Below are 19596 nucleotides of genomic sequence, written 5' to 3'. Positions count from 1 at the left end.
AAAATTTTATAGCATGCACACCAGATTTTATTCGGCCGAAAAGTCACAGTCAGCTGTCGGAAGCATCATACTAACAAGCCTACAATCGGCCGATCGGACGTTGGCCGAAAATTCACAGCCAACAATCGTTGCGTGTGTACGAGGCTTAAGTGCCCCTTTTGATGTTTCCTGCAAAGACAAAGCACATATTTACTTAAGCCCACAAGGAAACATTTTATATGTGCTAAAAGTGAACATAACTATTTTTTTTTTTGTTGCTGAAAATTAGCTGCCTAGGGGTTTTGTAGGGCTGACAAACGTTTCTTTTTAAGAAAAAATAAAAGGGTGGAGAACTGTGTTTGGATTTACCAAAAAGGCCTATGGCTGTTAGATACAGTTCTGGTGGGAAATTTTTATTCAAGGCTTGACAGCACTCCAAACTGCAATGCAGGCCAAGAGGGTTGTAAAAGCTAAGTCAGGAGGGCCACGTGTTGGACATCACTGCCAAAGCCCTAAGTACAAATATATATATATTTAGCTACAGCCACGGCACCTCAGTGCTAGCAGGGCCTGGTATTCCTTGTACTTCCATATCCTTCAGAGAACCAGAAGCTGCCTGCTCGGCTTCATGTATAAAGAGTTACACTAAAGAAATCATTTTTTTTTTTAGACCTGAAGTAGAAGGTTACCTGCTGCTGTCTGCATGTATCCTGCGAGCGTACACAGCCGTCTTTCACACAATCCACTGGGAAGAAACAAGGTCACGATGGCTAGCAGACAGCTCATAACCAGAAGAGCACAACCTCCAGAACACAGCACGGCACTTGTCTGGAATCACAGAAAAAAAATGGCTTTGTCAGTTAATTATACACAAAGGCTTAAACACAACAGGGAGAATATCATCAAAGAATTGTACCTATAATATGTAGTGAAATAAAAAAACCTCAACCACTCATGGACAACATGCAGCTGTCAAGGTACTGTAAGTCCCACCATGCCTTGCCAACCACCTACAGAAAGTATATTCAGGCAAACTGAACCAGAACAGGTAAGTGGGTAGCTTGTCTGAAATATCCTTTTGTCAATGACCCCAAACCTGTGAACTACAGTTTTCAATGTGTGCAATGTGTGCTAAGAGTGAAATATGAAAACTGCACGTAAACTCATCCACTAAACTAGGTAAATAATCCCCCTTTCATGACTCTAACTAGAGTTCCCTAAATGGAAAAAATACAAGGTCTGGTAATTCCCAGTCTGTCTCACTTTAGAGAAAAAAATATTCTTGGTTCATCCAACTGGCATCTGTTCACAGAGAGTTCCCTTAACCCTTCTTTCCACAATGATTTGCACTAAAAAAAGCTACATTTAGGACTAGTAAGGTTAGGGTAGAGCAGGCATGTCCAACCTGCGGCCCGGGGGCCGCATGCGGCCCAGAACCGCAGGCAATGCGGCCCAATGCCCCCTGACAATTTTTTTTTTTTTGCTGGGGAGGAAGGAAGTCGAGTCGGGGGCACAGCCACAGAGGCAGCCTCAGAGGGGATCATCCACTAGTTGTGTTAAATCAGTACTAGGGGGGGGGGGGCGGCAGCACGGGAAGGGGGCGCAGCGGCGTTTTATTACTTATATACCTTAAGTAATAGTATATATTTTATGTGCAGCCCGAGAAAATTTCTCTACACTCAATGTGGCCCAGAGAAGCCAAAAGGTTGGACACCCATGGGGTAGAGGGTTTGGATAGAAAGGACCTTTCTGCACCTGACGTCCTTTGAACCAGAGACTTTGCCATTGACGCTTCTTTAGTTGAAGTAGTCTCTGCTTATGTCAGTGGCTTCTTCTCTTGGCCATATCTCCTTCCTTGTGCCTGCCTTGCCCCCTGGTCTTGCTAACTCCTCCCCTCTGCCCACAGCCCCTGGGATAGACATGTGGGCCCCGTGATGATGGAATGACTATGCTGTTAATTTTTTGTTACAAAAGCTACTTTGCACTTTGTCTGCAAAATCAAAACTCTTGATGAAGTGAACTGTATTTCACGAAATGTGTTGGGATTATGATGTTTGGGACTATTATGTCCTTCACCCTCCTTATTCATGTAATGAACCATTGAAGTAACATTACTTATGTTTTAAGGTATAATCAGTTAAATACTGTAGATGTTTCCTTTTTTGGTGCAGATTTCTGGTTTTAACCTTTTATCTTGGGATTTGTAATAAACTATAATTGTGTAGATTATTTATAACATGGTGTGTTATGACCTCCTTAAAGAACCCTGGGGCTACTCTTTTTGCTCTTTTTTCAAGTACTATTTGGGATTAGGGCTGAACGATAGTCAATGTGATATCGACTATCGTTCTGCAGGCGTGGGCGATATTCATATTGCCGAAGACACGATATTTAGCATAGGCAGGGAGGCAGGGAGAAGTCGGGACTCGGGGGGAGGAGGAGGACAGTGCTGGCAGCCGACAAATCCATTTTGCTTTCGGCTGTGATCGGAACTTCGCCCCTCCAGCCCGATGCAATCCAGCCCTCCCAGCTCTGCCTCTAGTATCCAGCCGACCATTACTCCGCCTTGCTCCGCCCATTGTCTCTCCTGGCTGCATCGGGGGTGCGCACGGGGGCGGGATCAGGCTGTAATGTTTTGTAAATAGATTCAATGGAGAGACAATGGGTGGAGCAGGGCGGAGTAATGGTCGGCTGGATACTAGAGGCAGAGCTGGAAGGGCTGGATTGCATCGGGCTGGAGGGGCGGAGTTCCTCACAGCCGAAAGCAAGGGGAAACTCGTTTCTTTGGTGAAACTGATATCCACACAACACTGACTCTGCCTAATCCACACTGTCAATGTCTTCAGCATTCCACCCAGAGAAATATCGCGATATATATAGTTGAAAACCAAATATCGCAATGTACTTTTTTTCCCAATATCGTGCAGCCCTATTTGGGATGGAGGCTTTAAAACCCGCTGTGGTAGCTGCCATTGTCTTTCCCTATTAGCTTTGTTAAGGCACAAATTTACCCAGCTGCAAAGAATATAACACCTCTTTGGAGATTAATGTAGAGCTATTGTGATATTCAAGAAACCTGCTGTGAAAATTCAAATCATAAAAGTTAACCAAAGTCCCAAAACACCTTCATTATAAAACCTGCTGTTCTTTTAACCCATGATGGCTGATTAATAAAATGCCAACACACCAGGCCACATGATCTCTGGAGAATAGAAGAATCACAGCTAAGCCTTCAACAGTAATCACATAACCAAAAGCCTAGCAACATTGAGGACAATATACACATATCACCATATAAGTTTAATTTTGTCCTGACATGATTTGGACAGATGTTGATGCTACACCTTTACATCACTTATTAGCATTACTGCATGCTATTTTGTTTTCTGAGCTTTTCACTTTTAGCTTTGATCATTTTATTGTGACATTAATATGAGTTAAATACATTTGATTGCTTTAAAGAAATATACACTTTCAAAAAAACATGTTTTACACAGATATTTGAAATAAAGCTGAAAGTGAATGATCTGTAGTAACATATAAACCAGGGATATGCAAACTGTGGCCCTCCAGATGTTGCAGAACTACAAGTCCCATGAAGCATAGCAAGACTCTAACAGCCACAAGCATGACATCCAGAGGCAGAGGCATGATGGGACTTGTAGTTTTGCAACAGCTGGATGGCCACAGTTTGCATATCCCTGATATAAACCATTTATTATACAGGTATTGTAAATATGTGGTTAGAAGTAACATTTTTTAACAATGTGATGAGACTCTAGACCAACAAATAGACAAGGTCCATTATCAGCAGAAGTGTCAATGGTTCCATGCTATAGGGCTCCGTCAGCAGTGCTCTGATTTAAAATGTCTCCAAAGAAAAAGCTTACAGTGACTTCCTGCCTTCTGAGGTTTGAAATGTACTAAATGAAGAAAATAACCAGCATACCTCCTGATCCCACTTGGCAGTGTATCAGGTATCACAACCAATAAAAAAATTAAATCAGCATACATACTAATATTCCCAGTCGGAGTTAATTCCTGGCAACAACACTACACAGTAACTGAGATATACAAAACTTCTTATTTCTCCTTTTGAGATATCTATCCAGTTGGGTACACCACAGTCCATAAAACCAGGTCAGAGCCCCGAAAAAAAAGGGGATTTTTTTCTGGCCTATGAAATGCATTGATTACTTTCTTTCCATTATCCCATTCATTCCTAAAAAGCTAGTATACACCAGTGTCCTGTGTTTTTAAAAAGTAGGAAAACATACAGAATTTTTAAAATTTATGTTCATTTTGCCTATTTAACCTAATAAAAACTGCTGCAATGAAAATGTGGAATGACCTTATCAGATCATGCAGTCAGTGTACACATTTTGATGAAATCACAAAGGAGTCACTAATTCATTAGGCAACTGAAGTTTTTTTTGGGAGGTTATTTTTGGCAAACTATGTTTTATCTTCAACACTTTTCACCCGGAGTTTTCCATATTGACCATCTCATTGGCAAGGACACATTTCTAGAAAACTGGTAAGTGTCAGACAGCCAAAATGCAGAAAGGCAAGGCAACCAAATTGAGTGGGTAATACCCCATCATCTCCTGCTTCTGTTTTCCTACTGTTTTGTACTTCATCCCAATCTTTTGCTTCTGCTCTCAGTCATGAGGTAGGCCTTCCATGTTCTGAAGTTGGTAAACCACTTCAGGTGATAACTTTTTTTTAAATCAAAACAACTTTATTGTGTACCGAAAACAACACAAGGCATATACACCAAGAAATGGCAATAGAAAACAATAGCAAAAAACAAAGGCATAGAGACACAATACTCAGGTCAGCAAAGAACATCAAAAAGAAAATGGTTGTTAAACAAAGGAAACTGTCTGCAGGCATCCAATAGCAGGACAGTATAGCAACACTCATGACGTACAAGCAGTGGAAGAGTTGAGCCACCGGTCCCAAACCTTATGATATTTGCCCGGGCAACCCCTGTTAACGTAAATGATTTTCTCATATGGGAGAGTATTATTAATCTCATTAATCCATGCTGCCAGAGTAGGCGCAGCCTGTTGGATCCAACCCCTGGCCAGGAGTTTGCGGGCCAAAAAATCAGGTGATAACTTTACATATTAAAAGAGGTAGAAAAATCCGCGCTTAGGATAAAAAACTGAAAAATCAATTAAGGCTGCTGCCCACTTCAAAAAATGCAACCCTGAAAGGGAAGCATCGAAATGTATGAATAAAGAAGGAAGTGATTGGCGCTGCCGGATAAGTGTCAGGTAATGGGAAATAAAAATTGGATTACTTAATGGTGGTTGATCACTCCTCAAAAGTGTTACCTGGTGGTTTTATAGAAAAATTGCACAGTGTAAAGGGTAGAGAATGTATATATATAGTTTCCTAATTAAAATTGGGTAGTGATTGAATAAGAGCTTAAAATTAAAATGTATGTGCATCCATGTTGGGTAAAAACATAAGCAATTCAACTAGTATAAATGTAGTATAGGTAGTCCAATGCGTAGTAAAAGGTATGCAGGTGATACACAAATAACGGTGTGCGTGTTACTATAAGGAAATATATAGATAAGAGTATGTGCAGACCCAAGACTAAACGTGTGCAAATCTAGCGGTATAAATGAATAAATATACTACCCAATGCGTGTAAATAAAGTGACAAATAGATATGTGCAAAAATCAGCAATAAACCTGTGTAGCTTATGACAAAATAAATAAATAAGTTACCAAATATGTGCAAATCCCCTAACCGTAATATATGTGGAGAGCCGGCAATAAAATCATGCAGGTCCAACAAAATAAATAAATATATCTCCAGGTGTGTGCAAATCAGCTCTCTATGTGCATATAAACATATGTGTATACAAATTAAGTGGTTATGTGCATATAAATACCAAGGTGAAAAAATACTTTGCAGTTTTAAATACAGGTAAAAGGAAAAAGTGCCTTATTAGTAAACAAGATGAAAGTGTATACTCATACACATAAGGTATATATAACTTCAGTGGTGAATATACGGTGGGAGTTCAATAAAAGAAACAGATATAGCTGCCCATACACGGATGCAGCGGTGCAGCTTTAGAAGGTGAAACTGTGCAAACTCAGCAAAGTAAATACATGTCACTATGTAAAGACACAACCGATCAATCCAGGTGTCATGCAATCAAAGTTGGTGAGTGAATCCAAAAAGTCCTAAAGATGTATAGTCCATATACAAATTGTTAAAGTGCTCTTTTCTCTATGGCCCGGAGTGCAGTGAGTGGGCGGAAGGTAGGGTGCTCCCCTTCTCCTGAGGTCCTGCGCTTACCAGATTCAAGTACCCCTACAGGGGTGAGTAGCGGGTCGATATTGGGGATAGCTCCCATACACAGGCAAACTGGTCACTTCTCCTATCCTTCCTCCCTTAACTCGATTCCACTCCGCGATAAAGTAGGTGTTTGGCTTACGGCATCAGTAAATTAGGGGAGTATCCAGTACAATACCCGGGTATAAAAAAGGGAAAGAAGCCTCCGATAGTGAAGAATCGCTTAAAAAAGTTTTATTTCAATAAAAATAGACACGTACTCACATAAAATATCAACAGGTAGCGTGTCCGTCAGGCATAGGAGCCGCAACTTCCTCTCTCGCGGTGCACGCCTGGGATTAGCGTGCGTGCCAACCGCCGGATGTGCGTTCCGAGCCTCGGGATCGTTAGACGGAAGTGATGTGGTCACGCTCTCGACGCGTTTCGTCACACTGACGTCATCTGGAGTAGCGTCGACCACGTCTATTTCGTCTACTTAAGAACTAAATGGTTACCAGGCAACCCGGCCGGGGGATGTCCAATTGCTTATTGTTCAACCAATTGGAGAAGGAAGGATGGTTTAGTATCATGTGTTACTAGGCAGAAATGATTTATTTAGAAATTTATTGGAAATTGCTTATTGTTCAACCAATTGGGAAGGAAGGATGGTTAAGTATCATGTGTTGCTAGGCAGAAATGTGTATGTAATTTCAGCCGGTTCCAAAAGAACCACCAATCAGCATCGAATTGCATTAGGACATGTAGGTACCAAGGAACCGCCCATTAACACTGAAGCGAGACGGGACGGTGGGATCGGGAGATTCCGATAGCTCGGGCTTCCTTTCCTTTGTTTACCTTCCTTTTCCCTGCCCATTTCCAAATAAATCATTTCTGCCTAGCAACACATGATACTTAACCATCCTTCCTTCCCAATTGGTTGAACAATAAGCAATTTCCAATAAATTTCTAAATAAATCATTTCTGCCTAGTAACACATGATACTAAACCATCCTTCCTTCCCAATTGGTTGAACAATAAGCAATCGGACATCCCCCGGCCGGGTTGCCTGGTAACCATTTAGTTCTTAAGTAGACGGAATAGACGTGGTCGACGCTACTCCAGATGACGTCAGTGTGACGAAACGCGTCGAGAGCATGACCACATCACTTCCGTCTAACGATCCCGAGGCTCGGAACGCACATCCGGCGGTTGGCACGCACGCTAATCCCAGGCGTGCACCGCGAGAGAGGAAGTTGCGGCTCCTATGCCAGACGGACGCGCTACCTGTTGATATTTTATGTGAGTACGTGTCTATTTTTATTGAAATAAAAAGTTTTTAAGCGATTCTTCACTATCGGAGGCTTCTTTCCCTTTTTTATACCCGGGTATTGTACTGGATACTCCCCTAATTTACTGATGCCGTAAGCCAAACACCTACTTTATCGTGGAGTGGAATCGAGTTAAGGAAGGAAGGATAGGAGAAGTGACCAGTTTGCTGGTGTATGGGAGCGATCCCCAATATCGACCCGCTACTCACCCCTGTAGGGGTACTTGAATCTGGTAAGCGCAGGACCCCAGGAGAAGGGGAGCACCCTACCTTCAGCCCACTCACTGCACTCCGGGCCATAGAGAAAAGAGCACTTTAACAATTTGTATATGGACTATACATCTTTAGGACTTTTTGGATTCACTCACCAACTTTGATTGCATGACACCTGGATTGATCGGTTGTGTCTTTACATAGTGACATGTATTTACTTTGCTGAGTTTGCACAGTTTCACCTTCTAAAGCTGCACCGCTGCATCCGTGTATGGGCAGCTATATCTGTTTCTTTTATTGAACTCCCACCGTATATTCACCACTGAAGTTATATATACCTTATGTGTATGAGTATACACTTTCATCTTGTTTACTAATAAGGCACTTTTTCCTTTTACCTGTTGCAAAGTATTTTTTCACCTTGGTATTTATATGCACATAACCACTTATTTTGTATACACATATGTTTATATGCACATAGAGAGCTGATTTGCACACACCTGGAGATATATTTATTTATTTCGTTGGACCTGCATGATTTTATTGCCGGCTCTCCACATATATTACGGTTAGCGGATTTGCACATATTTGGTAACTTATTTATTTATTTTGTCATAAGCTACACAGGTTTATTGCTGATTTTTGCACATATTTATTTGTCACTTTATTTACACGCATTGGGTAGTATATTTATTCATTTATACCGCTAGATTTGCACACGTTTAGTCTTGGGTCTGCACATACTCTTATCTATATATTTCCTTATAGTAACACGCACACCGTTATTTGTGTATCACCTGCATACCTTTTACTACGCATTGGACTACCTATACTACATTTATACTAGTTGAATTGCTTATGTTTTTACCCAACATGGATGCACATACCTTTTAATTTTAAGCTCTTAATCAATCACTACCCAATTTTAATTAGGAAACTATATATATACATTCTCTACCCTTTACACTGTGCAATTTTTCTATAAAACCACCAGGTAACACTTTTAAGGAGTGATCAACCACCATTAAGTAATCCAATTTTTATTTCCCATTACCTGACACTTATCCGGCAACGCCAATCACTTCCTTCTTTATTCAAACTTTACATGTTGTTCAACAGTCAAGCCCAAAACACTGGCATTGTTTTTTTTCTGGAAAACCCCATTTATTTTGCTCCCTCTCCTGCACATATTACCCACTCCCTCCTCACTCATTTCCATCATGTACTTCCAACTGTCATACAGTAACCTCTTTACACCTTTCCTAACTCCCATAACTCCCACTGTCATACTCTCCACACATCTCTCAGGTACATACTTCCCCAGCTCATACCCACTGCACCCCTCTCCTGAACATATTGCCCCCGTCTGATATCTCTGCAAAGCCTTCTTCCACATACTGCTTCCTCTCATATCCTCTGCACTCCTATCATGCCCATACTACCCATTGTGATACCCTCTTCACTGCTCTTCTGTACTTACTGCCCCTTTCATACCCTCTTCCAGGGCCGCAGTTAGAAATCATGGGCCCCGTACAGCCTTTCTGAAGGGGGCAGCCTGACCCCACCCTCAACCCCACCCCTGGCCCCTCCCCAGACCCCGCCTTAAAACAAATTGCAGGTTATGATCATCATCATCAGCATTTATAACACACAGGCGGCAGGTTATGATCATCATCAGCATTTATGATAACACGCAGGCGGCAGGTTATGATCGTCATCAGCATTAATACACAGGCAGGTACTGATCATCATCAGCATTTATAATAACACATAGGCAGCAATCAGCAGGTGCTCTATCATGGCTCTCTGTCACAGTTTGTCACATGGCTGTTGGGTGCTGACTTTGTTAAATTATGACCCATAAGGGTCAGTACTCAACAGCCATATGACAAACTGTGACAGTGAGCCATGCACCTGCTGTCTGTGTGTTATCATAATAGGACAGTTAGAGGATTCAGACATTCACCCACCCCTGTGCACCCACACAGTCCAACTCCCTCTGTTCCCTGTCAGCCGCTGCCCGCCTCTCCTCACATCAGTCTCTCGGGACCTGAGGGCTGGAGCTGAACATGGCATCACAAGATCACTTTGCCAGCGAAGGCAATGTGCAGCGTCTGCTTGCTGGAACTAATTGAGCTTCCAGAAGCACAGCAACACATGGAGGCGGGTCGGACGAGCAATAGTATGTACATGCACCCGAAAATAATAAAACATACCTGCTCTGCTCTCACCATCAGGTCAACAGAGGGGCACAGAAAAATGTAAATATACACTCTTCTAACCAAGTAGTAGTGTGGGTGTCATTTAGAAAACCTTATTTTTTTATTATGCACAAATACACTGTAAAGCTTCCTGGGCCCCTCTGTTGAGCTGTTAGGACTCGGCCCGATACAACAGGACCAATTGTACTGCCTTATCAGAGGCCCTGCCCTCTGAACTCCTCTCCTGCACATACTAGCTATTGTGATACCCTCTGCACTCCTCTCCTGCCCTCTCTCATACCTCCTGCACTGTTCCCCCCACACTGTATCCATAATGATACCCGCTGCACTTTTCTTCTCTGCATACTACCCCCTCGCATACCACCTTCACTCCTCCCCCCGCACTTTATACCCATTATGATACCCTCCGCACTCCCCCCCGGAAACATACTACTTCCTTTCATACCCCTTGCACTCATATACTGCACCCTCCCCCCCCCCTCAAACCCCCTATAACTCTTCTCCTGCACATACTGCCCATTATGATACCATCTGCCCCCTCCCATACCTCCTGCACTCCTCCCCTACTATTACCACCCATTATGGTACACTCTATACTCCTTTCCTTAACTCCTCTCCTGCACATACTGTCTATTATGATACCCTCTGCACGCCTTTCCTGCAAATACTGCCCCCTCCCATACCTCCTGCACTCCTACCCTATTACCACCCATTATGGTATGCTCTATACTCCTTTCCTTAAATCCTCTCTTGCACATATTGCCCATTATAATACCCTCTGCATGCCCTTACTGCAGTACTGCCCCCTCCCATACCTCCTGCACTCCTCTCCTACTATTACCACCCTTAATAGTACGCTCTATACTCCTTTCCTTAACTCCTCTCCTGCACATACTGCCCATTATTATACCCTCTGCATGCCTTTCTTGCACATACTGCCGCCTCCCATACCTCCTGCACTCCTCCCCTACTATTACCACCCATTATGGTACGCTCTATACTCCTTTCCTGCAAATACTACCCCTCTCATACCTCCTGCACTTCTCTCCTGCAGATACTACACCCTATAATACCCTCTGCACCCCTCTCCTGCACATACTGCCCCCTCCCGTACCCCCTGTACTCCTCTCTGGCACATACTACCCATTAGGATACCCCCCCCGCACCCCTCTCCTGTACATACTGCCCTCTCTAATACCCTCCACACTCCTCTCAGGAACAACACTTTTTCAGCATTGTCTGTCACATCCCATTTTAAAAAAAGAAGATATCTAAAAAAGCAGCCTGTTGAACCAATATTGGAATTAGTGTGAGTGGGGAAAATAAAGTGGGGCATCAGAGGACAAAATTAAGTTTAAATAATATAGTAAAGGTTTATGATTTTACACCTCTGTAGGTGTTAAAGAACATTTCAATATGTTAAGTGCAGTTTTATATCTGTATGAGAACTCTCAAATAAATATTTGTGAATGCTAACAGTTTCTTATTTTGGATCTAATTTTGCTGTAATGATGCTTTAAACCTCATGCTTAGTCTGCATGTGGCAATGGTGGAACAGAAACACAATGCACAGTGAAAAAACAAATTATAGAGAATCATCTCTGCTCCCATGAGAATAACAGCTGGCTCTTCCTTCCCATTTGAACTAAAATCCAGAGAACAGCAAATGTGATGATATCAGGATGACACCAAATTGGTTTTCTAATACAACTGAGCCAGCAGGAAGCCTTGAAAATGTCTTAACAACTTGACCCACACTGTTCAGTGGCAGGTAATACAGACTGAGCGAATGGCACTAAAAGGGGCAGGAGTTTCTATAGTAACACATGAATGATTGAATAGTAAAAACAATAATATATATATAATTGAATGTGCAGCATTCCAAATTTTATAAAAATCGAATTTAAAAAAGCTAAAATAAAACAGAAAAATATATTTTTGTTGGAAAGTAATACCAACACATACGCACTTGAGTTGTTTAAAGTGTGTATAGAGTCAAAACCTTTTCTAAGTTGTGTGTAGAGCGTGGGGAGAGAGTGGGGAGAGGGTGGGGAGAGGGTGGGGAGAGGGAGTTAAAAACCCTACAGGCTATTTTTTTTTTTCCTGTTGGGGAGATTTTTCTTTACTTCCTGCTCTGGAAATGCAAAAGGAAGTGTGAGTAAATCTCTATAAAGTAAGCAGAAGTCTCTTCTTACATGGTTGTCACTGGAACAGGCGCTTCTATTGGATGAACTTGACAGAAGGTCTAACCTGTAAGTCAGCAACCTGTGGATCGTGAACAGGTGACTGGTAGATTGGGGTCTGGGCTTGCTGACCTGCCATTCCATGAAACAAAGTACAATACAGTGGGACTACTTGTAAAGTTGGAGCTATAGTAGGGGGCAAGAGCCGCATAAGCCAATGCCTCCTCTGTAGTGTTGGCTCTTGTCCCATGCAGAGTGATACCAACTGCACATCACCTCTTATCTGGTGGTCTCCAGAGTGGTGCCAGTAGTGGGAAAGAAGAGACCTTTAGCTCAGTGTAAATCAATACACCAGGCATCACTAAATAGCAGTCCGCGTCCGGCCCGAGCAACTGCTCTATCTGGACTGCCGCAATCGCGCCATTTACCTGCCACTTTTGTCCCCCCCCCCCCCCCCTCCGCCGCTGTCATTAGCAGAGGCAGGACAATTCTGGACTGGGGGCAGGACCAGCACTACATGGAGAGAGGCAGCTGCCTAATGGAACTAGCAACCAATCACCACCTTGCTGATATGAAAAGTTAACCCGGCAGCTCCAACGCCACACCCAGTGCTGCTGTGCCTCTGCCTTCAGTTCAGGATTGTCGCACCTCCGGATCTCCGCTCTGTGTAAGGTAGGAGAGTGAAGGGAGGAAAAGACATGGCTGTGAACTTGTGAGGAATGGCGAGCAGGGGTCATGTACAGGGGGGCAGTGCTGTGTGTGGGGATTCATGTAAAGGGGAGCAATACTGTGGGGGGGGATGTGAAGAAGGGAGTGCTGTGGGGGTGATATGTTAAGGGGGCAGTATTGTGTATGTGTGTGGGAGTGAGGTATGGGGGCACAGTGTGGTGGGTGGTGGCATGTGAAAGGGGCAGTACTGTGGGCGTGATATGTTAAGGGGGCAGTTCTGTGTGTATGTGTCTGTGGGGGGGGGGGGTGATGTAAAGGAGGACAGTGCTGTGGGGGGAAGGGATGTGAAAGGGGGAGGGATATGTGAAGGGGGGCAGTGTTGTGGGGTATATGTGAAGGGGGCAGTGCTTTGGGGATGATATGTGAAGAGGGACAGTGTTGTGGGGGTGATATGTGAAGGGGGAGAGTGCTGTAGTGGGGGATGGGAAAGGGGCAGTGCTTTGGGGGTGATATGTGAAAGGGGCAGTGCTGTAGGGGGGGGGGTTGTGAAAGAGTCAGTTCTTTGGGGATGATATGTGAAGAGCAACAGTGTTGTGGGGGGGATATGTGAAGGAGGACAGTGCTGTTGGGGGGGGGGGTGAAAGGGGCAGTGCTTCGGGGATGATATGTGAAGGGGGACAGTGTTGTGGGGGGATATGTAAAGGGTGCAGTGCTGTGGGGGGGGTGTAAAAGGGGCAGTGCTTTGGAGGTGATATGTGCAGTGGGACAGTGCTGTGGGGGGGGGGGGGGGATGTGAAAGGGGCAGTGTTTTGAGGATATGTGAAGGGGGACAGTGCTGTGGGGTGGATGTGAATGGGGCATGCTTTGGGGATTATATGTGAAGAGGGACAAAGTTGTGGGGGTGATATGTAAAAGGGGGGGCAGTGCTTTGGAGGTGATATGTGAAGGGGGACAGTGTTGTGGGGGTGATATGTGAAGGGGGGGCAGTGCTGTGGGGGGGGGAGAGGCAGTGCTTTGGGGATGATATGTGAAGGGGGCAGTGCTGTAGGCAGGTAAAGGGGGCAGTGCTGTGGGGGATATGAAGGGGTCATTGCTGTGTGTGTGTGTGTGTGTGGGGGGGTGATGTAAAGGGGAACGGTGCTGTGGGGGTGATATGGGAAAGGGGCAGTGCTTTGGGGGTGATATGTGAAGGGGGCAGTGCTGTGGGGGATATGAAGGGGCATTGCTCTGGGGGGGGGGGTATGTGAAGGGGGCAGTGGTGCAGGGGTAATATGTGAAGGGGGACAGTAATGTGTGTGTGTGGGGGGGGGTGGCGGTGTAAAGGGGGACAGTGTTGTAGGGGAAGTGAAAGTGGCAGTGCTGTGGAGATGATATATGAAGGGGAGGGGGCAATGCTGTGGTGTGGAAGATGTGAAGGGGGATAAGCAGCTGCACAGAAAATGTGCAGGGGTACCATTGACTCGTAAACACAATGAAATACAAGGTGCGGTTTCCCATACATGTAAATTGCATGATGCAAACGCACTATGCAGTTTCCGTGCAGCTGCATTTTTAAAAAGGTGCCAGGACTTTTTCCCCAGCAGAAAAGCAGGCATAGCAGCCTATTCAAATGAATGGGCTGCCATGCCTGCACACCTGGGCTGTGATGTAAAGAATCTGAGTCTTTGCACAAAAATGTGATTTGGACCTCTGTTGGAAGAAAATGTTACTAATCAGACCTCCATGCATTTTAATTCGATACCCCTGCAATACACTGTGGGCTATAGGACTGCTTTAATAGAAGTCTATGGCAAAGCGCAGCTAACCCAGGAAAGTTGCAGATGCACTGCGCTGCACCCGCGATGCAGGTACACGTCCGCACATCAGTGTGAAAGCAGCCTTATAGGAGGCTCAGAACAGTAAGGGTTCATTTACATTTGCTTTGTTAAGATGTGTTTTTACCACCCCCGTCCCAACCACATTATCTTTAGCTGCAGTGGCCAGCGGTGTACACATGTTGCAGTAGGTGTAGCACCTGCCGAGCGTGACCCATTTAAGTGAAACAGGCCCCTTCGCAAGTACCTTGCAACCTTGTGCAGTACAGCAAAGTAAGGGTTAAAGCTGGCAGCATTGTATTGCTTTCCCATCGCCTGCTTTAACCCCTTGGACCCCGCAAAGGCAGAGTGGCCCTATTTACTTGAACAGGTCACCATTGGCAGGCTGTAGTACCCACCAGAAGCAACAGGGGGCTTAATTCCTGCTGTGGCATGTGTACACCTTTGGCTGCTGCTTCAGTAGCTAAAGGGGGGGGGGGGGTAGGGCAATGTTACCTCAAATTTTTTACTGTGCTGAGCAAATAAAAAAATTTCTGAGTGCAAACCTTTAGACCTTTTAGACCCAATCAATGCAGAGTGCACTGACCACAGCATTGCCCCCAATCAATGCAGAGTGCCCACAGCATTGCCCCCAATCAATGCAGATTGCACTGACCACAGCATTGCCCCCAATCAATGCAGAGTGCCCACAGCATTGCCCCCAATCAATGCAGATTGCACTGACCACAGCATTGCCCCCAATCAATGCAGAGTGCCCACAGCATTGCCCCCAATCAATGCAGAGATGCCAGCGTTTCCCCCCGCGAGACCCCCCTCCCGCGAGACCCGTGCACTTACCCCACAGCAGCTTCTCTTCAGTCCCCGCCTCCCCGCATCTCCTCAGTCCTCCCACCTCCTCCTCGGCCAATGGCATGGGGTTTGCCTTTCGGCCAATCAGGACCCGCTCCCTGATTGGCCAGGAGGAGGATCCGTGTGACAATAGCGAATTTTCATTCGCTATTGTCACACAATGGGCGGGCTCGGGGCGCACTGCTCTGCTCCCCGGCCGCCACAGTAAAACCGTGGCCCGGTTACCTTCACGTCGTCTGCGGCTGCGCGGTCTGAATTTGTGCTGCGCGGGACCTTCAATTAGACTGTGTGTCCGCACATGCGCGCAGCTTAAAGGGAACATTGGGGTAGGGATTGGGGGCGATAAAGCCACAACTCAACTGCAGGGTTTTACCCCCCGACTTTACATGTGTGAGTCCTAAGGGTGCCGCTGCCGAATGCAACTAAGGGCTCACTCATAAGTGAAGCATGCACTGCTGCTCCTTTTTTTGAAAATCAACAGGTAGTGTGTTTGACAGGTGACCTGACTTAAACCCATGATTGCTGTTCAATTGCAACACAGTAGTATGGCAATTAGTGGTTTAAATCAGATGTGAAGTGGCGACACTGTGTCCAGTGATCTTATTTCTTCCATGTTGTTCAGGGAGATTTCCACCTCTTTAAAGGTTGCCTACCCCTGTTTTTAGATGTTGGGGAACCCCTTCCAAAACCAATTCAGTCATTGCAATGAAAAAAATGCCCCCTTTAGAATAGTGGTCAGAATGTCCTCCTTACAGACACCCAAACAGATTATTAGTGCCATGTCATTGCTCTGCCAGGTGGCATTGGCCCCCAAACTATGCAGGCACCATCAAATATGAGGTCAATCAGTCACAGCTCAAGGATTCCCAGCAGCCTCTAGAGGAACCCTAAGTGAGAATGGCCGACCCAACCCTTCACCATTCTATCTATCCAAAACAAAAGTTTTTCCTTTACATACACCTGAACATATAAAGACCACAGTTGTAAAGTAAGTCACCAGAGGCAGATTTCAACTTAAATTGTAGCTTATCCTTAGGAAAATGTCATATGTATATTGTGACAGTGCTGCGTATTGTCATGGTGTCAGAAAGGTTAAATGTTGCCCAGGGTTACAGGTAAAGGGGCTCCAGGATGTCTCTTCTGAGAAGAGAAAATGGGTTTTGCAGTTTTCTCCAGGATTAATAACTCCTGCATTGGGTTCTGGAGCCCAGATGCTTTGTAGAGGCTTGGGAGGAATGAAGCCTCTAACCCTGTGTCCACATTTCACTAGAAAGCAGTATCCTATTGTACAGTTGTGCACAGCACTTGTAAGTATAGGGGCCGTCTATGGTTCAGGGCTCCTTCCCATGGAGATAAGTTGTTGAATGAGGTATACATGAGAACAGACAGTGGAAGAGTGTCTACCCTGGCCTCAATGAGAGTGATATGACCTGGATGTTGCCTGAGAGAGGTATTCAGACACTGTGTGTATTTAGGCAGAAGCCTGTGCAGCCCCAAGCTGGGCAGTTTGTTGGTCACAAGGCTAAATGAGATAAAGTGGTAATGCCTCGTACACACGCAACGATTATCGGCCGACCGATCGTCCGACTTTTGTCCAGAGTGGTGTTTTGTTGGTTGGAATGTGCCTAGACTGCACACGAATTTTCTCGGCCAACAAAAATCTACTTCTGAAGTGATGTCATGTGCTGGTTTACTTTCCGTGTGTTTTTTCTTCTCTGAGCATGCCCAGTCTTGCTCATCAGATTTTTGTCTGCCGAAATCTGTACTGACTGACGGAAAATCAGCCGTTGTGTTGACGGCCAACAAAAATTTTATAGTCTGCAAACCAGATTTAATTTGGCCGAAAAGTTGGAGTCGGTTGTTGGAAGCATCATACTAACAAGCCGAAAATCGGCTGATCGGACGTTGGCCGAAAATTCACGGCCAATTATCGACACGTGTGTACGGGGCTTTAGTCTATACGTAAACAGACTCAGGGACTACGTTGTCTGAATATCCAGGAGGCTTAAAAAATGTCTCCATGTCATTGTGCTGCCAGCAAGGGTAATGAGCGTTTCTGGACATTTCTTTTGAATAAAAGTGGACCAAAGCCCTGAATTGTACTCCACTGTCTGGACTGAAGTTCATTAAGGACACCACACTTGGAGTCCCCACAAGATATACTATATCCACTTCTGGCTCACCCACAGTTTATTTACGTCTGTACTTTGACGTTAAATACCGGTGTTATGAAAGCAGATAGCTGCCATAACCCCGTATTTTTTTTACAGCGCCGGCGGTCCTCTTTCACATAAAAGTGGTCCCAGCGGCAGATTCGGTCCGGTCCATTGTAGTCCTAGGCAGGAAGTCTAGTGAGGGCAAGATAGTCCCCACTCAACTCTATGGCCTTGGAGGACCAAGGTGACATCATACGTTGCTTCCTCCCAACGGCCCTTAAGGGGCCCATTTTTCTTTTTCTTGCAGAAATAAATAAATAAACAAACGGTATAAAAAGAAATTAAAGCGCCCCGTCCCTCTGAGCTTGCGCGCAGAAGCGAATGCATATGCAAGTCGCGCCCACATATGAATACGGTGTTCAAACCCCATGTGAGGTATGGGCATGATCGTTAGAGCGAGAGCAATAATTCTAGCCCTAGACCCCTTCTATAGCTCTAAACTTGTAACCTGTAACATTTTTTAGAGCGTTGCCTATGGATTTTTAAGCACCAAAGTTTGTCGCAACGAGCATGTGCAATTTTGAAGCATAACTACTCGGTGTTACATTTTCTTTCACATTATAGAAAACAATTGGGCAATCTTTACTTTATTTTTTTTTAAGTCAACAAACTATATTTTTCCAAAAAAAATTGTGTTTGTAAGACTGCTGCATAAAGTATTGCAACAACCTCCATTTTATTTTCTAGGGTCTCTGCTAAAAATAAATATATAATCTTTGGGGGTTCTAAGTAATTTTCTAGCAGATAATACTGATTTTAACTTAACAAAAGTGTATGAAATAGACCTGGTCCTTAAAGTGGAGTTCCACCCATTTTATTCACTTTAGATGTATGTAATCCCCTTTAAAACGACTTTTACCAATGGAAAGTTTTTTTTTTTTTTTTTTTGCTAGTAAATACCTTATTTTCTGCTTTATTTATCCTCTTCTCACTTCCGGGTCCGGTCGGCGATTACGTCATTCGGCGATTCGCAGTGTGTGCTGGGATGTATTTCAGGGCATGAAATCTCGCATTATTACACAGGAGATGAGCTGTACTGCGTGCTCTGCCCCGCCTCCGCCCCGCCTCCTCTCAGTGAGCTGTATGTATAGTATGTAGTGTATTAAGGCCGTGCTCCGCCCCGCCTTCTCTCAGTGAGCTCAGTGAGGATATAATGCTTTCAGTCCTCGCTCACTGAGAGGAGGCGGGGTGGAGCACGGCCTCAATACACTACATACTATACATACAGCTCACTGAGAGGAGGCGGGGCGGAGCACGGCCTCAATACACTACATACTATACATACAGCTCACTGAGAGGAGGCGGGGAGGAGGTGGGGCAGAGCACGCAGTGCAGCTCATCTCCTGTGTAATAATGCGAGATTTCATGCCCTGAAATACATCCCAGCACACACTGTGAATCGCCCAATGACGTAATCGTCGACCGGACCCGGAAGTGAGAAGAGGATAAATAAAGCAGAAAATAAGGTATTTACTAGCAACAAAAAAAAAAAACTTTCCATTGGTAAAAGTCGTTTTAAAGGGGATTACATACATCTATGTAATCCAATTTATTAAAAATGGGTGGAACTCCACTTTAAGTTGATATTTTCATAAGTATTGGGACGCCTGCCTTGACTGCTGAGGTGCATAGGTCCGGAGAACCATGTTACCATAATAACCAATAGCCCTTGCCCCTTCCCCATACAAAACCACACTTACAAATGATTAAGTTGGAAAGGGCAAGGCCACAGCTTTATTTACTTTCAAAACCAAGCAAGTACACATTTAGACCAGTGCCAGTCACAGTTGTACTGTGAGCACTCTTAGTCAATAACAAATTAA

General features: G+C 44.7%; 1 protein-coding gene across 1 annotated transcript in view; it reads right to left on the bottom strand.

The window, feature by feature from the left end:
• The window catches only part of LOC309545329 (LHFPL tetraspan subfamily member 7 protein-like), a 307481-nt gene that overhangs the window by 162566 nt on the left and 125319 nt on the right, over positions 1-19596 (bottom strand). The window contains exon 2 of the mRNA XM_082244485.1: positions 669-807. Coding sequence (XP_082100611.1) covers positions 669-807 — 139 coding nt within the window. The remainder of the gene's footprint in view (positions 1-668; positions 808-19596) is intronic.

The sequence above is a fragment of the Pelophylax lessonae genome (assembly GCF_965119305.1).
Source record: "Pelophylax lessonae genome assembly, chromosome: 2".
Lineage (NCBI taxonomy): Eukaryota > Metazoa > Chordata > Amphibia > Anura > Ranidae > Pelophylax > Pelophylax lessonae.
The sequence above is the reverse complement of the archived record's forward strand: the minus strand, read 5'-3'. Positions and strand labels throughout refer to the sequence as shown.